Raw genomic sequence first — 18,025 nt, forward strand, 5'->3', positions numbered from 1 at the left:
TGACATTGATTTGCAGCAGAAGATTCATTCAAATTGTTCTCAAGGTTCGGCTGCATTGTTCATTTTAAAGTACATTTACCACAAATGGTCTTATCAAGTCAAGTCAAGTCAAGTCAATAAGTCTTTATTTCGATTGAATTCATCATGAAAGACATTTATAAAAAATAAATAAAAAAAAGAGAACATCCACCAGGAAAGAGGCATACAAAAGATGAGAACAAAAGTTAAAAAATGGTAAAAATACTTTCCTATTAAGAGCAAACATTAAAACTCCATAGTTATAAATAGAATTAAAATCAATACAATAATGATAAAAACTAGATAGAAACACGACACATAGTTACCATTATAACCTTGCTCTAATAATCCGAGCCCAGCCTAAACATTTGGCCACAGCAATTACAGTGGGTTCACTCGTGTCATATCTCAGTAATCTTAAGGCCACTGACCCCACTCTAATGCCCATATTACGGCAGATGGGTTTAAGCCATTTCGCCCGGGGAGCGACGTAGGCTGGGCATTCAAAGAATATATGTCCAATCGTTTCTCTGCGATCGATACACCAGTGACAGGATTCGGTCTCCTCCCCCTTCCAGTTTTTACTAAAAGATCTAATGGGTAGGGAGCCGACCCTTAGCTGGTGATAGAGTTTCCTGTCACTGGACTTGCAGATAATATCCCAATATTCTTCTAATAAAGGGTCACTTTTACACACCAAGAACATGCCGGTCAATGAGGTAGCCGAGATGTGACTAAAATGTTTCTGCTGGATATGAGACCAATATAAGCTTTTAAGTAGTTTTATAGGGGAAGGGGTTGTCAGCGGGATCAGACCACAAGGTTCCCAAGCCCATGGACTCCAGGAGCAATCTAACTTGCTTAAACCATGCTAGGTTTCCCGAACCCAAGATGGAATGGACATCCAGGATAGCCTTAGCATATGGGGCTAGTTCCGGGGTGGTCCAGATTCTTCTCCATGGAGCCACTGGTTTAAACCGGGCAATATCTTCTATTGAATGACACCCAAGATCCAATAGTAATGGTTTCACGGGGCTTGAGCTAGGAAGACCAGTGAGGTTCTTCAGAAATTTATTTTGGACTTTAACCAAAGAAGAAAGGTCCGCAAACCCCCAGAGGTCCGCGCCATAAAGAATCGCAGAACTAATCCTGGAGTTATAAATCTTCATTGCTGGACCTATCCTTTTGGTCTGAGACAGTCTCAGCTCTTTTACCAAGCACCCGGATAGCTAGGCAAACTTTAGTGATAAGATATCAATTTGGGGCTTCCAACTCAATTTACTTTCTAGGACGATCCCCAAATAGGTCATAACATTAGTTTGTTCCAGCTTCTCGTTATTCATCATAACATGGCCTGCCATACGTCTTCCCTTATTGAAAACCATAAGCTTCGTTTTTGAGACATTGACTTGTAAGTCATGATCAAGGCAGAAGTCATCGAACTTATTCAGGGTCGCCTGTAGACCCATCTGTGTCTGCGATAATAAAAGGGTGTCATCCGCAAACATGAGTAACGGAAACTTAATACCACCTAGGGAAGGGGCGTCTGTTGAAATGGTTGAAAAATACTGCACAACCCTGTTAATGAATAACAAAAACAGGGTAGGCGCTAAGACGCACCCTTGCCTGACACCCCGTGTTACTGCAAATCTATCTGTGACCTGCCCTTGATTCCCCCATCGTACCCAAGCAAAGTTTGCATCGTGCAACCTAATTACAATGTTCAAAAGATCTGGGGGCATCCCTAGCCTACCTAGGACCCCCCATAATTTGGACCTAGGGACTAGGTCAAAAGCTGACCTAAGATCAACAAAAGCGGCATACAAGGTGCCACCGCCTAGGTAGACCGTTTTCCACACGATCAATTGAAATCTAAAAACCTGATCGATGGTACTGATACAGGATCTAAACCCAGCCTGTAGGGGAGATAAAATCTCCTCCTGCTCGATCCAAATCTGAATTTTAGCTAATACCATCCTGGCAATGATTTTTTGGATCGAGTCGATCAGACTGATCGGGCGATAGTTCCCTGGGCATGAGCAGTCACCCTTCTTAAATATAGGCAGTATCTCGGCACCTTTCCAAGATTCGGGGATAGCAGCCCCCTTAGCTATGGCAGTAGCCAAGAAAGCAATATATGGTACCCAGTTTCCTCGATCGTATTTGAAAAGGTACGCCGGGACACAATCCATACCCGGGGCCTTTCCACAGGGTATCTGATTTAATGCTGCTTCGACCTCTCTACAATCAAATGCTAGATTCTGCGTGTTGGTCATATCACAGAAATTGTGAGGGGTAGTTTCATCAATCAGGTTAAAACCTGAAACCTGGGACTCAAAATGCTCCACCCATAGTTCCGGAAGAACGTGGTTAGTGGGGACCTGTGCATTCAGTGAATTACCCCACTTTACAATATGCCAGAACTTAGTCAGGTTTTTAAGTTTGCTGGCAGCCAAGAGCTCTAGACAAAACGCAGAAATCCTAGGGTCTACGGACTACCTCTAAGTATTATTTAAACCTATGTGGTAGTAAACCTAACTTTTAGGAAGCTAGTGAGCGCAATATGCATAAGGGCAGATCCCTTTAAGGACGAGATCCCTCACTCACCATTGGTGACATGCTTCATCACAGGGACTCTCCTCCCAAGGGAAAAACCTAGTTCCCTTGGGGGCTAAAACCCCCTCTCTGAGAGGGAGGAGCTCAGGGATGTTTTATTTTTGATGTTCAGGACTAACTAAGTCCACATATGATGAGCCAGGATTAAAAAGCAGTACACCTGCAGGATGGATTTAGAAATGAAAAAAGTGAATAAATTATACCAAAAAGGCTCCGGCAGCAGGCTCTCCTGGTCTAGCGGTACCGACGGATAGAGCGGTGCTGCCTTCCTGAGCGGTTGCCAGGCGAGAGGTGAGATCCTGTACCCAGCCTTCGCGGGTGCATGCAGGTTCAAATACAGGCTGATGACATTGCATTGGCCCGATATCCTTTTTGGTATAATTTATTCAATTTTTTCATTTTGCAGTAGCGTTTTTCTGAAAGGCCCTGACGAAAGCCCGATCCACCTTTGGTCTTCGTGGGCTGAAACATGTTGACCACCTAAAACCCACACCATAGCAGTTCTAAATCCATACTGCAGGTGTACTGCTTTTTAATCCTGACAGTAGGCACCTTTTGATTAAAGTTGGTTTTGGTGCCTCCTAGCCAGTTTTAGTCTATCACTATTTTCCACAGACTCACTAATTTCATTTCTTGCGCTGCACCCTTGCTCACACTTCCTGGCTCATCATATGTGGACTTAGTTAGTCCTGAACATCAAAAATAAAACATCCCTGAGCTCCTCCCTCTCAGAGAGGGGGTTGTAGCCCCCAAGGGAACTAGGTTTTTCCCTTGGGAGGAGAGTCCCTATGATGAAGCATGTCACCAATGGTGAGTGAGGGATCTCGTCCTTAAAGGGATCTGCCCTTATGCATATTGCGCTCACTAGCTTCCTAAAAGTTAGGTTTACTACCACATAGGTTTAAATAATACTTAGAGGTAGTCCGTAGACCCTAGGATTTCTGCGTTTTGTCAATAGTTGTTTGGGGAAATAATCCTTTAGTGGTCTCTAAAACTTTCCCTAGGACTCCCTAGTTCAAACTGTGTTTATTGAGCCAAGAGCTCTAGCCAGTGGTTGTTATCCCAGGATTGTTTGGCCAGAGTTTTGGCTTTGAGGTAATTGCGCCTAGCTATTTGAATGTCACCCATGATCTTGGTTTTAATGGCAGATTTCAATTTACCATAAGTCTCACGGCACGTTTTGTTGTACCAATGATTGCGCTTTAGTTGAATTATTTTTTTTTACCTTGGTGGGTTTGGAGAAGTAAGTTTTTAGGCCCAAAAATAAGACCTCGTGAATTTTTGTAATCTCCCTATTGATGGCTACTTGGGATGAAAGGGAGCGCAGGCCTTTCAGGGCACAAGAAACTTTAGTACTGATCTCCTCTAGTGCTCCAGTATCAATTGCGACCCTATCCCAGCGCACTCTACGTAGATTATTAGTAAGAAGGGCATCAGCGGTGACTATCTCAGTTTGCTCGACACTTCTGTGGGCAATACAAGGCAAAAGGCATAGAACCAGGGGGTTATGGTCACTCTCAGGGCAGTCCAGAATCACCATATCTCTTAGGGTGGACCAGAACTCCCCTTTAATGAGGGCATAATCAATTCTGCTATGATTTCTAATTTAATTTAATTTCTAATTTAAAATACTTCTAGAGCGCAACATACACCTTGCGGTTTCTTGGCGCTGGGGAGATCGGCAACTGAGGGGGAAAGACCCGGGAGAGGTGAAGGGAATTTTGAGGGAGTTTAAGTGAGGAAAGCCTGGCTGAAGAGGAACGTTTTCAGATCTCTACGAAAGGGGAGATACTGAGTGGCAGAGCGGAGATGGTCAGGGAGTGAATTCCAGAAGGTTGGAGCCAGGGTAGAGAAATTAGCCCCGCCCCACTTTTTGCGAGTGAAGCGAGGGATCTGAAGGAGGGACTTGGAGGAAGACCGAAGTTCTCTTACGGGTACATAAGACTTGATTAGTGAGGAAATGAAGACGGGGGCAGTGCCCTGGCGGGCCTGGAAGACCATGCAGCCGATCTTGAATAGGGCCCGTTCCTTTATAGGGAGCCAGTGAAGCTCCCTGAGAAGAGGGGTGGAGTGGTGATACCGAGGGAGACCGTACACCAGCCGGGCTGCTTGGTTCTGGACGGTCTGGAGTCTACGCAGACTGTATGCGGGGATACCGTGGTAGAGAGCGTTAGCGTAGTCCAGTTTCGATATCACAAGTGCGGCCATAATGATCTTAAGTGCTTGGGGGGAAAAGAAGCGGGAGACAGTGCGGATAGTGCGGAGAGAGAGGAAGCAGGAGGACACCACAGAACTGATTTGTGAATGGAGGGTGAGTTGGCTGTTTATTTTGACACCAAGGGTTTTGACCGTGGTGGAGGGGGTCGGTGCAGAGCCAAGGAAGGGGGGCCAGAAGAGAGAGTTCCAGGGACTGGACGAACCACCAGTGAGAACCAACTCGGTTTTATCCGGGTTCAGCTTAAGGTGGTTGTGGTTCATCCAGTCCCTGATAAATGTCATAGTTGACTGGAAATTAGAGACCGAGAGAGGAGAAGGGGACAGATCAAAGATGAGCTGGAGGTCATCCGCGTAATTATAGACGGTGACCTCCAGCTGCTGTAGTGCAAAGATGAGAGGAAAGATATAAAGGTTGAAAAGTAAGGGGGAGAGAGAGGATCCCTGGGGGACACCACAAGTGACAGGGAGGGGAGTGGCCGTGAAGTCGCCTAGCCGGACCGCCTGAGTGCGTTCCCTCAGAAAGGAGGAGAGCCAGATCAAAACTGATCCCCCGATGCCGGCCGCCTTGACACGGGTGAGTAAGATGGTGTGGTCCACCGTGTCAAAGGCGGCGGAGAGATCAAGGAGGACCAGTGCCTGGTGTTTGTTTTCATCCATACCCTTTCTGAGTTTGTCCAAGACTGAGACCACGACTGACTCGGTCGAATGCCTGGGACGGAACCCGGCTTGGCGGGATGCCAGTCCCCCATTTGCCTCAACATGGGTGCTGAGCACCGCGGTAACATGGCGTTCCATCACCTTGCCCAGAAAGGGTAGCAGGGAGATGGGGCGATAGTTGGCCGAGATAGAAGAGTCAGCGCCAGGTTTTTTCAGGATGGGCACTATGGTAGCTGCCTTGAGCGCAGTGGGCACTACGCCCTGTGCCAGGGAGCTGTTGAGGAAGGCAATGGGGGGGTCAGGGCAGCTGGAGTAGATTTGCTGCAGGGCTCGTGCTGGGCAGACGTCCGCGGGAGACCCCGACTTCACTTTAGGGAGTATCTCCAAAAAAGAGTCCTGAGTGAGGGGGGGGATGGAGGTAAGCAGGTAGGGGAGGGGAGGGGGGGAGGGATCGACGAAGGCGGAAGAAGGTGGAGGGATATTGAGCTTGATGGTTGCTATTTTATCTAAGAAATAAGTATTAAGCTGGTCGCAGAGAGGTTGGGAGGGAGGGATATTGGGCGAGGTTCGGTCTGAGAATGCCAGGTCATTCACTATCCCGAAGATTTCCCTGGGTTTATTTTGAACAGAAGTAATTTTTGACGAAAAGTAGGTGGTCTTAACAGCCAGGATTGCTGTTTTGTATTTGTCCAGTGCTGAAATGAAGTGGGTTTTTAATAAGGGATTGTAATTTTTCCTCCATTGCCTCTCTGCCCGTCGGGCGCTCAGTTTGAGGTCTTTTAGGTGGTCATTGAACCATCTATTAGAGTCCTTTGGTCGGCGGATGGAGATGCGGCGTAGGGGCGCCACAGAGTCGCAGCCTTCAGCCAGCCAGGTGTTAATGGCCTTGGCTTGAGAGGTAGATGGTAAGCCAACAAGAGTAGGGGTAGAGTCGCGGAGCATGGAGGTCAAGGAGGGGTAATCCAGTCTATTCCAGTTCCGTGCCCAGATGTTTTTGGCATGCGGAGTTTTATGATGAAGACCATCGTCAAATGTGTCCCGACCCATTTTATCGGAGTCAGTCCGTCCATTTGCCGCCCTAAAACCACGCCCCAGGCACAGACTCGTCCACTGAATAGCGGACTCAGTCCACTTCTTGACAGGAGGAAGGTCAAGAGAGGGAATGTTCCATAAGACATCCACATCAGTCATAAGTGTTTCCCATTAACAATCAGAGGCTCCAAACAGCAGTTGAGATCCCCCAATATTATTACATTAGTATCGGGGTTGACTGATTCCAAAAACCCATCAAGATGTAAGAAGGTGTTGGAGCCACGCCCTCCTGGCTGACCTCTATTATAAACATTATTAATCATGATATCGGGGCTGCCCTCGAGGTGCAACAATAAAATTAAGAGATCTGGGCTGTCTATGACCATTTCTGTGGGTCTACACTTGATGGTTTGCCTGACCCAGATACTAAGACCTCCTAAGGGTCTACCCTTGGTCCCTCTGATAGCTGCTTTATGAAAATTAAGGTAGCCAGATAGATAAACCGGGTCCACTGTCCATGTCTCCTGGAAAACCAGAATGTCATAGTTTTCCACCCATGCGGACCACTCATCTATAGAGATTTTACTCCTAAGGCCAGCTATGTTCCAGGAGACCAGAGTAAGCTGTTGGAGAACACTATCAACAAGTAAATGGTGTGGAGACAAAACCTGGGGGTTAATCAAATTGTCATTCTTGCCAGGAAGTAGGGACTCTATCTCGCGGGGGCTTGGTTCCGAGCGTGTGTGAATGGCCATGTCACGCTGGGCCTCTCTAACATAGGGAGCTAACACTAAATCGGCTGACTTTTTGCGAGGTAGATTTCTGCCTTGGGAGCATTCAGAGGAAACGGGAGGTAAAAGAGGAAAATCTAGTTTTCTATATAGCACAGGTGATATAGAGGGAGCAATGCTTAGTCGTTCACTCCCAGTCCCTTCAAACCCCCCCGAGTTACCTCTACAAAATGCTTGCTCCGCCCTGCTAATGCTTCCATACCCCTTGTTTCTTTCACTGTCGAAACCCATGTTGTTATCAACCAGTCAATCCACCCCCTCCATACTACTCAATGGTCCAAATCGGTTGTACAAGGGGAAGAGGAAATCCTGTCTGAATGGGCCATGTGGACGTCTAAAAACCCTTTCCCACCCATCAGTCTGGGCATTGTATGTACCATGATGGATAGTGGGGTAGAAGTAGCGCAGATCAAAAGTAAGAATTCCTCTAGTGCCCTGGATATTGGGTTGGCTGCAGATGTGCCTAACCACTCTTGGGTCCCTAAAGTTTGTGATTATGCAGTCACCCTCCACATCCTTGGTTTTAGTACCTAGCCAGCTCACTCTTCTAACAGACAAAATTTCTGTATTAATGTTAGGTGGGAGAGACCTATTCCTATTAAGCCAATGTATGACCTTATTTTTAAGCTCTCTGTGGGACTCAGACTTATCACGGGATATCCCAGGAACACCTGCCAAGATTACCGTATACGATAAAGAATCAGGGGGTAGGTTAATACACGGAGATTTAGGAAACAGACCTTCTCTCCGGGGCGCGGTGATCCCTCTATTATTGGGCTGCGGTCTAGGATTGTTAGTGGCCAACTTCGTCCTACCCGTTCCAACGTGTGTTTGACCTTCTTCCCTGATGGAGTCCAAAGCAGGTGTATTTACTAGCTCTTTGGACATAGTAGAGGTAGGACCAAGAGGGAATTGGCTAGGCAAGATGGAATGAGGGGTGCCAGTCAAAACGTTCTGGGCATTTGTAACTATACCTAGAGATGTTACTGGCCCATGATCAGCGATGGGCTCGATAAATTTATTTAAAATAGCCGTATTGGCAAGCACAGTGCTTTCCAGGTTCCCAACATTTATACTAAGTTGTTTGACTCTCTCGAGTATGGGAAGCAATAACGACTTTAACAGTTGTTCAAGGGTCTCCAGGATGCCATTTGGGAGCTGGTTAACACAAGACTGGCAAGATGTTACCTTATTAGACCTAGGACTAGGGGCGACTATGGATGTGGTATAATTGGCTAGGGGGGGGGGGGTTGCATTCGGAGTAATATCGGGTTTAGACACTTTAACGCATCTACCCTTTTGAGTCCCTCCCCCACGTTTTTTCCTATTTCTTTTACCATCGACATGCTGGGTCGTACTCCCCTTTTCCAAGTTATCAGCCGTGGTGCTATTTCAGGGGGCAACGGGGGATTGGTATTGGGTTTCACGGCAGGTGGCACATTCTCTAGAATGGAAATACTTTCGGGGGTAGTGTCTAGACTGCTATAATTAGTTATATCCGACCCCACGATCTCAGTACTTGACGCCGGGTGTAATTCGATGCGCGCTGGCAAGCGCTCAGGAGAAACAGCAGACATTATGTTACCAAGGGAGGATCTCTTAGCCAATAACTCTAGGGACAATCTTTTCTCGGTAAGGATAATTTCGTGCTCGAGAACACAGGCCGCTCTTGTGATGAAATTATCTAAAGTCCCAAACACAGAACCCCCTATACTATCCTGAACGATCTTTCTCCCGGACCTTAGGGAAGAAGCCATTATTATTTGACACTCCGTGTATTTCAATGGGACACACTGCAGCCACGTCAAATTAAGCTACTGGGTGTTGTTGGTCACACAGTTATTGACGGCCAATGACTCATGCACATATAGAGAACAATGTAGCGAAGCACCCCTAGCTTAAACACAGATACACAATAATGGCTCAGGAGTGATGATGGACACTCATTTACAATGTACAGGTCCCGACATAACGGTATTTAGGGGGGTGGCCTGTCCCGTCCTCCTTCGGCCCCTGACGACCACAAACGGCCCGCCCTTTGCCCGGGCTTAGCCCGGCGACGCCCGCGTGCGTCCCGCGGAGCGGGAGGCGTTCCGCTGTTAAGTAGCGCCTCCGGTCGCAGGTGGCGTCGTCAGCGGTGCGCCGGTGATTGCTGGGGCACCTGGAGGATGTAGTTCATGGTTAATGCAGCGCTATCCGCCTTGCGCCACTGCCCCAACCGCCGTTTGTCCTCACGGACAGGAACACCGGGAAGAAAGAATCAGCGCCAGGAAGGTGAGTCTTTCAGGAACACAGGGAGCACTCGGCGTTCCGCTGTTAAGTAGCGCCTCCGGGCGCAGGTGGCGTCGTCAGCGGTGCGCCGGTGATTGCTGGGGCACCTGGGGGATGTAGTTCGTGGTTAATACGGCGCTATCAGCCTCGCGCCACTGCCCCAACTGCCGTTTGTCCTCACGGTCAGGAACACCGGGAAGAAAGAATCAGCGCCAGGAAGGTGAGTTTTTCAGGAACACAGGGAGCAAACGGCGTTCCGCTGTTAAGTAGCGCCTCTGGGCGCAGGTGGCGTCGTCAACGGTGCGCCGGTGATTGCTGGGGCACCTGGGGGATGTAGTTCGTGGTTAATGCGGCGCTATCAGCCTCGCGCAACTGCCCCAACCGACGTTTGTCCTCACGGCCAGGAACACCGGGAAGAAAGAATCAGTGCCAGGAAGGTGAGTTTTTCAGGAACACAGGGAGCACTCGGCGTTCCGCTGTTAAGTAGCGCCTCCGGGCGCAGGTGGCGTCGTCAGCGGTGCGCCGGTGATTGCTGGGGCACCTGGGGGATGTAGTTTGTGGTTAATGCGGTGCTATCAGCCTCGCGCCACTGCCCCAACTGCCGTTTGTCCTCACGACCAGGAACACCGGGAAGAAAGAATCAGCGCCAGGAAGGTGAGTTTTTCAGGAACACCTTATCTAGTTCCAGTGTTTTCTAAATGACGTCTTTTCTCAGTTCCGTCTTTTTGCTGCAATCTTTTTTTTACTTAATGTCATTGTCATATTTTTGCAATCTTTTTGATTCTGACCATAATGGTCTGAACTGCAGTCCACTAATTTACTGATCAGATGGTTACATGGGAGGCCTTGTTTCCCTACTTCTCATCCACTGAAGACCCGGCACTGGAGGTTCTGGGAAGAATTGAGAACCCCCTATCCTGAGTGCAGCAGGAACACTGATCGGTTTGTGTGGAGCGGTCTGCCCCAGACCATCTGTCAAGGTGGTGCCGCTCTGTTGGACCTGTGAACGGCTTTTCATGCTCTCTTCCACTTCATGTTACAAGTGGAAGAGCTGGGGTGCCTGGTGCCTGAACCAACCGAGCCATGGTTTGCATCCTTGATAGCCAACCCCAAGGGGCGCATCCTCAGAAGGACAGAGACTGTGATGTCGTCCGTGGAGTATCATGGTGGTCAAGTCATTCGGCCACTTGGTTCAATGTTTAAGTAAACTCCAGAGAGGGGTGCATCCTCAGAAGGACTGAGACTGTGATGTCACCATGGAGCACCATGGTGGTCAAGTCACTCGGCCACTCTGTTCAATGTTTAAGTAAACTCCTGAGAGGTGCATCCTCAGAAGGACTGAGACTGTGATGTCCCCATGGAGCACCATGGTGGTCAAGTCATTCGGCCACTCTGTTCAATGTTTAAGTAAACTCCTGAGAGAGGTGATCTTGAGGTCATGCTTCATGTGTTTGCAAACAGCATCCAAGTGAAGCTCACAACTTCTCCTCCAGATGCAGCCCGTTGCGAAGCTGAGCTCTGGAATTGGGTGTAAAAGAACTTGCTTAGGACGAAGCATCAAAAATGAATCACTTCCAATGCTCGTCAAAAGCTTGAAATGGAAAAAAAGAAGTGCGGGTACCCTGTACCAGAGCACCTGCTTGTGTCTGAGAAGTGCTGGTACTCGCCAATTAAAGGTATTGCGTCACTCTTGAGAAGTGCAGATACTCTCCGCCTCAAAATAAAACAAGTGCCGGGACTCAGTATCGGACAGTACCGGCCCATTTAAAGCACGGATACCTTCCTAAAGCACTATTGCTAAGCAAAGTACATACTCCGAGGTCTACTTTGAATCTTCACTATCCATTGAGCAGCAGCTCAACTGCTTTGTTCGTCTGTCCTAAGTGGGGAGGAGTGGAAGTTGCCTTGTATACCTGTTGTGGTTTTAAATTGCTAAGTGTTTGTGGAGTAGCTGTTGTCTCTTTTATTGTATGGACCTAGTCATGCGAAATGCCAATAAAATTTGTTTTAAAAAAAAGAACTTAATCTGTAGAATCTTTGGGTTTCTATCAAAGGATGACCCTGGCTCTGGTACCATGCAGTCATTGCCACTAAATTAGATTATTGTCTTACTCTCTATACAAGCTTTACTGAAGAGGGAAAGTCCACTGAGAGAGCCCTGAGATCTATGGAAGCATGCTGACCTGTTGCGGGACTGTTTGTGACCCTGTCTGTTGTTCTGTCTGTTCACCACCTCCATAGGCCCACCCTCCCCAAAGAGGAACAGTGGGTGCTTCTGCTTTGGGGCAGCGAGGCCTGTGGTAGTAGGTAAGAGGGGGAGCCGGAAGGGTGTCCTGCTCCTTATGGGGGCGTTCTTCGTTGTCTATACACCTTCATCCACAATAGAGAATAATTGTGTGATATAGAAGGGTTTGGGAAGATACCAAGATCTGATGTTCCCCAACTATGTCAGAGAGAGACTTGGGATGTGGAAGCAAGACCAGACATAGCATGGGACAAAGAAGGAAGCCGGTGTTCAGAAGATCCTAATGGGGGACAGGGTTGGCTACTGAAAACTACGCCACACCCCAATACTTTTCATCATCTGTGTGTTTATCCTCTCTGAAATAGACAGAATGACATGAACGTTACTATCAAGCATGAAACAGAGGATATTTAGCGAACAGTTCCCCATATACTTTGATTCTAGGAGGATTTCTGTTCTAGCCACAGAACATTTTGCGGGTGAAAGGATTGTCATACTTTTCATGCAAGTGAAGCAGGTATGCTGGGGCCTCTGCACAGCACAGGGAAGACCGCAACAAACATGCACCACAAACATAAGGAATGTCGACACCACAGAGCAGGCTAAGAGCTGAGAAAGATGTGGTAGACAACTGATAATTAGAAAACATTGTAATTATGAAGCGTGTTAGTAAGCGCTTCAGAGTTTTGAGGACAGGTAGAAGTATTGCTGTGTAATTAGGTATGACGTGCACGTGGCCACAAGCACTCCTGAGCGAGGGTTCAAATTATAAAAAAGGTAGGATCTAAGGGACACATGTACGACCGCTACATTTTGCGAGTTCCCAATTGCAACTTTTTTTTGTGACTCACAATTAGGAAGTGACAAAATGCGGTGTATTAATGTGTCTCAGATACATTTAGCGATTCCTAATGGGGTCGCAATTGACTTACCTCATCAGTATTCATGAGGTAGGTCACAATTTGAGACCCTTTGGGAATCACTAAAAACACAGGGATGGTGACCTACTGGGAACAGCAGACCACCATGTCTGTGTTTCTTTTAAATAAAAAAGCATTTTTTTTAAATGCAGCCCATTTTCCTTAAAGGAAAGCGCGATGCGTTTTAAAAAGAAAAATGAAACATTTCAGATTCAATTTTTAAGAGTAGGCAGTGGTTCATGGGACCACTGCCTGCTCTTAAAAAACGTTTTCACAACCACAAGGGAAGGGGTCCCCTACGGATCTCTTCCTGTTTGCGACTGGCCAACCACCTACTTGAAGTAGGTGCAAAACTTCAAATGTTTTGCGACCGCATTCCGGTTGCAAAACATTCATACATCCCCCTGCAACTTGCTATTAGGAAAAGACACCCTGTACACGCCCCTTTCTAATACCAACTCGCAAACCTATAAAGGGTAGATTACACGGGGGCTTAAGAGCAGTAGACACTAGGGTTTAAGGGTATATACAACTGGGGCTTAATGGTAAAGAACACAGTGGCCAACTCTCCGTGAAGGGTAGATGACACTAGGGTTCACGGGTTGGAAACGCTGCAGTTTAAGGCTAGAAGACACCTGGGTTTAAGGGTAGAAAACACGCGGGTTAATGATAAAAGTCACTGCAGTTTAAAGGTAGACAAAACAGTAGACAACAGCCACTTAATGCTAGATGACATTGGGGTTTAAGGGTAGACAACGCAGTAGACATCACTCACTTAACGGTAGACAGCAATGGTTTTAAGGGGGAAAGCCGCTAAAAATTAAGGGTAGAGAACACGGTTGATAACACTCGCTTAAAGGTAGACAACTCTGGGGTTTAAGGGTAGAAGACATTAGTGTTTAAGGGCAGACAACTCTGGAGTTTAAGGGTAGAAGACATTGTTTTAAGGGCAGAAGACACTAAGGATTAAGAGTAAACAACACAGTAGGCAACACTCACTTAAGGGGAGAATACTCTGGGGTTTAAGGGTAGATGACATTGGGGTTAAAGGTAGAAGACTCAGGTATGAAGGTAGAAGACACTAAGGATTAAGGGTCGACAACACAGTAGACTACTCTGGGGTTTAAGGGTAGATGGCGCTGGTGTTTAAGGGTATAAGACACTGATGCTTAAGAGTAGACTACTCTGGGGTTTAAGGGTACCAATGTTGTGGTTTAAGGGTAGATGACACTGGTGTTCATGGTTAGAAGACACTGAAGTTTAAAAGTAGACTAATCTGGGGTTTAAGGGTACCACCGCTGTGGTTTCAAGGTAGATGAAACATGGGTTTAAGGGTAGGAGGCACTAAGGATTAAGAGTAGACAACATTTTCATAAGGGTAGACGACTCTGGGGTGTAAGGGTAGATGACACTGGAGTTTAAGGGTAGAAAACTCTAGGTTAAAGGTAGATGTCTCTGATGTTTAAGGATAGACGACACTTTGGATTAATGGTCGACAAGTATGAAAGTAGAGGTATTACTAAAAGAGCTCCCTCGTGAAAATAAATTGATCCTTGGAAAGCCTTCTATCTGTATTCTTTTCCGGAACTGTAAGGGATGCATATTATATTTGCTTACATCCTGAAACCTTTAAGACTGTGTTGTTCTCTGCATAGGTACTAACATCCCTTGTATCTATGGTACTGTCTTATCGTAAGGACTCTTTGTACCTGTGAGGTCCTTTTAACAAATTTTGATGTATGTCACAATATTGAGTGATAAAAGATTGCCCAAAAAAGTATCAAGTGCAGGATATTAGGTTCCACGAGTACCACACACACACATATATATATATATATATATATATTCACAGTATGTACATGTGCTGTTAAGAATAGTACATTTACATTTAACTAGATATATCTACCTTGATGAGACAGTGGCAGTCTATATCCTGATGTGTATATTGTTGCTGGACCCTTTGATGGGGCTCACCTTCTATGCCTGTGTGACATCAGAGCTCGAAGCAGGACCTCGACTTTCTTCCAACCCATTCCATCCTTTTTTTCACCTCATCCACACACGTTGTCTTTCAAGCCCCGTTATTCCCCGTCTTTTGTTCAACATCTACCTCAGACCCCTGTTGTATCTGAGATCTGTGTGTGTCTTTCAATAGTCTGTATATAAAATCTATAGTTTCTTTTGCATGGAGAGTTTATGAGATATGAATGCTTTGCCCATCAAGGTAACAGCCCCTGGAGCTTGAGGTGTGTGTCCGGTGTATCTATGCGCAGCTCTGATTCGCTTTCGTCCTTGTGAGCTTGTCCTTCTCTCGCCTCCAGGAGGGGATGCGGCAGCAGTTCGAACTTGGGCAGTACCTCCGGGCCCGCTACCAGGGCTTCCTCAGCAGCTCATACCGGAGGCAGGAGGTAAGGTCTGGGGCTGCACCCCACTGCAGTGCACGCATGGGCCATGTTGGAGGACAGCGGGTTAGTGCCAGCTGAAGTCACACAATACCAAATAGAGCTCCGAGGAAGGCTTCACATCAAAATAACTTGTATTTGTAAAGCGTACGGTCACCCGTGGGCATCTTGGCGCTGAATAAGATGTTTATTGTTACCCAACTCAATGGTACTCATTTTGTTGACCTCAGGAGGATGAAAGGCTGAGTGGACCTGCAGGTATTTGAACCTGTGACCATGAGGTCAAACACAGGCCCCTAAATGGACGCATTAGTCCACTTAGCAGCAAGACCCAGCTACTTTTACTACCAGTTGAAAGTGCCTTGTGCCACCTGAGGGCATCCAGCGATCTCAGTGCACCTTTAGCACTTCGTGCCACCTCCGAGTGCCTCCTGCCAGCTCAGACCACAAAGCACCAACTCTAAGCCCCCAGTTCAGGTAAGAGTACTTGGTGCTAGTTTACAATTCAGAACGCTAGATCAAAGTCTGTAGCGTTCCCTAAAATGAGCACATAATTCAGAGAGAGAAGCGGCATAGTCAGGGAAGGGAAGTGGAAGCTGCTGCTCCGTGTATACAACATGAGAGAAGAGGGACAGACTGACGGGTGTGTGACGGAGAAGTAAGAGGGAGTCTACTATGAGTGTAGATATTATGCCGCAGTGCCCCTGAGGTTGGAGGATGTATTTGTAATTGTATTGTAATGTTAAGCTGGAATATTGCGGGCTTACGGTCTAAAATGAGGGATAGTGGTTGGTTAGATACTTTAAAGCAATATGACATTATAGCCTTACAAGAGACTTGGGATAGGGACTGTGATTTTTGGGTGGATGGTTTCACCTCCTATTTTGTGCCAGCTCAGAGTTCCATAGCGGGTAGAGATAGGGGTGGCCTCATGTTCCTTATCTCTGTGAATATTATGGGGAGTACCAAGAAGATTGTAAGCACCTCCTATTATTGTCTTATATTGGAAGTTAGTCTGGCAAATAATTCCAAGCTTTTATTAATCAACTGTTATAATTCACCTCAAGAAGATTTTCCCAATGAGCATATTTACTGGCTGTCTAAATTTTTAGAATCTTATAAGGATAAACAAACCACTTTTTGCTATTATATTTTGATGGGAGATTTTAATGTACATTTATGTAATCTAAATTGCCATTATAGGGACATGGATGGCCCACAATTCACTAACCCCCAGCATTTCGAACACAGCTTGAAGGGGGAAGCTATGGAGTCCCTTCTGTCAGATAATGACCTGTATGAAGTTGAGTTCCTGGACAAGAATACTCGTATACCTACTTATGATGCAAGGGATAGTGAATCTATAACTGATTACATATTTTTATCTGCAGGACTTTTAGAATATGTGTTTTTTTTATAATGCTCTACGATCCTGTTTTAGTGACCATAACCCGGTGGTCCTGATTTTAGCTAATGTTTTCCCACTTATGAACAAGTGTGCTCTGACCCAAGCTGTGGTTTCTATGAACACTAAAGATAAAGGGCGGAGACTTAAATGGAGTAAGGTAATTCCTGAAGACTTTTTTAATTTAATTACCTTAAAAGCTGACCCTTATTTAAATACATGTGCTGATCCGTCTTCTCATAGCAGGGATATAATATTGGCCTTTGAAACGATTTGCTCCCAAGTGGATAATGCTCTTACCACAAAAGGCGGAGGTGTCAAACGTAAATCCGCCTGTGGTTGGTTCAATCATAGTTGCACCACAGCCCTAAACAAACTTAAAAATGCCCTCAATGAGAAACCGAGAAACAAAGGGCTAATTATACGGTTAAGGAAAGAGTACTCACAAATACAATTGGTACAGAAAAGGGAAATTAAGCAGGAGGCATGGGTAGCTTTAATGGATAAAGCCATTTTGAAAGATAGTTCTACATTTTGGGATATTATTAACTCCCCATTGCTACCCGGTTCACACAACTCGGTGTTAGAACTGAATATCCCTGAGGAGGAGTGGCTAGCCCATTTTGAAGAAATCTATGGAAGTCATCTTGAGCTGGAAGCCTTTGTGAACCCAATTTCTAGTCCTCTCCTCTCCCCTATTAATTTTACTTTTGACGAGGTAGTGAAAGCAATAGAGGGTACTGCTGGTCGTAAGGCGCCAGGCCCCGATGGGGTGCCCTCGGATATGTATAAGGCCAACCCCAATTGCTGGGGCAAAATTCTGTTAAATGTTTTTAATTCAGCGGCTGCAGTAGTCCCCCCCAAGTCGTGGTCCTTATCAATTATAATCCCTGTGTTTAAGAAGGGCCAAAGGGGAGACCCTAGATGTTATAGGCCCATATCCTTGCTGGATTCCTCGTTTAAAATCTTAGGAAAGGTTATCCTGGCTAGGATAAATGATTGGGCCTTAGAAAAGGGCGTAATCTCTAATGCACAGTATGGTTTTAGATCAGGGAGGGGTACAGAGGATCAATGCCTTAACTTACACCTAATAGTGGCAAAATATATTTAAGCCTCTGGGGGCTCGATATTTTTAGGTTTTATGGACCTGTCCACGGCTTTTGACCTGGTTAACAGGTCCAAGCTTTGGTCTAAACTGTTGGAATTGGGTCTGGATAGGCCCCTTGTGTATTTTTTGGCAGAACTACACAAAGATTTGAAAGCGTCTATAAGGATGTCCCAGGAGGGGAAATGTACAGCCAGTTTTAAATCTGGCAGAGGGGTACGTCAGGGTTGTATCCTCGCCCCTATGCTATTTACATTGTGCATAAATTCCCTTGAAGAAAGCCTGTTATCGGCTTCCCTCGATATTCCACGGATTGGTGGAACTCCCATACCCGTACTTCTTTATG

General features: G+C 46.4%; 1 protein-coding gene across 1 annotated transcript in view; it reads left to right on the plus strand.

Annotated features, from left to right (window-relative positions):
- Positions 1-18,025, plus strand: part of LOC146809396 (testicular acid phosphatase homolog) — a 188,357-nt gene that overhangs the window by 21,408 nt on the left and 148,924 nt on the right. The window contains exon 3 of the mRNA XM_085616225.1: positions 15,089-15,175. Within this exon, the coding sequence (XP_085472351.1) occupies positions 15,089-15,175 (87 nt within the window). The remainder of the gene's footprint in view (positions 1-15,088; positions 15,176-18,025) is intronic.

Source organism: Triturus cristatus, chromosome 7, assembly GCF_964204655.1.
Source record: "Triturus cristatus chromosome 7, aTriCri1.1, whole genome shotgun sequence".
NCBI lineage: Eukaryota > Metazoa > Chordata > Amphibia > Caudata > Salamandridae > Triturus > Triturus cristatus.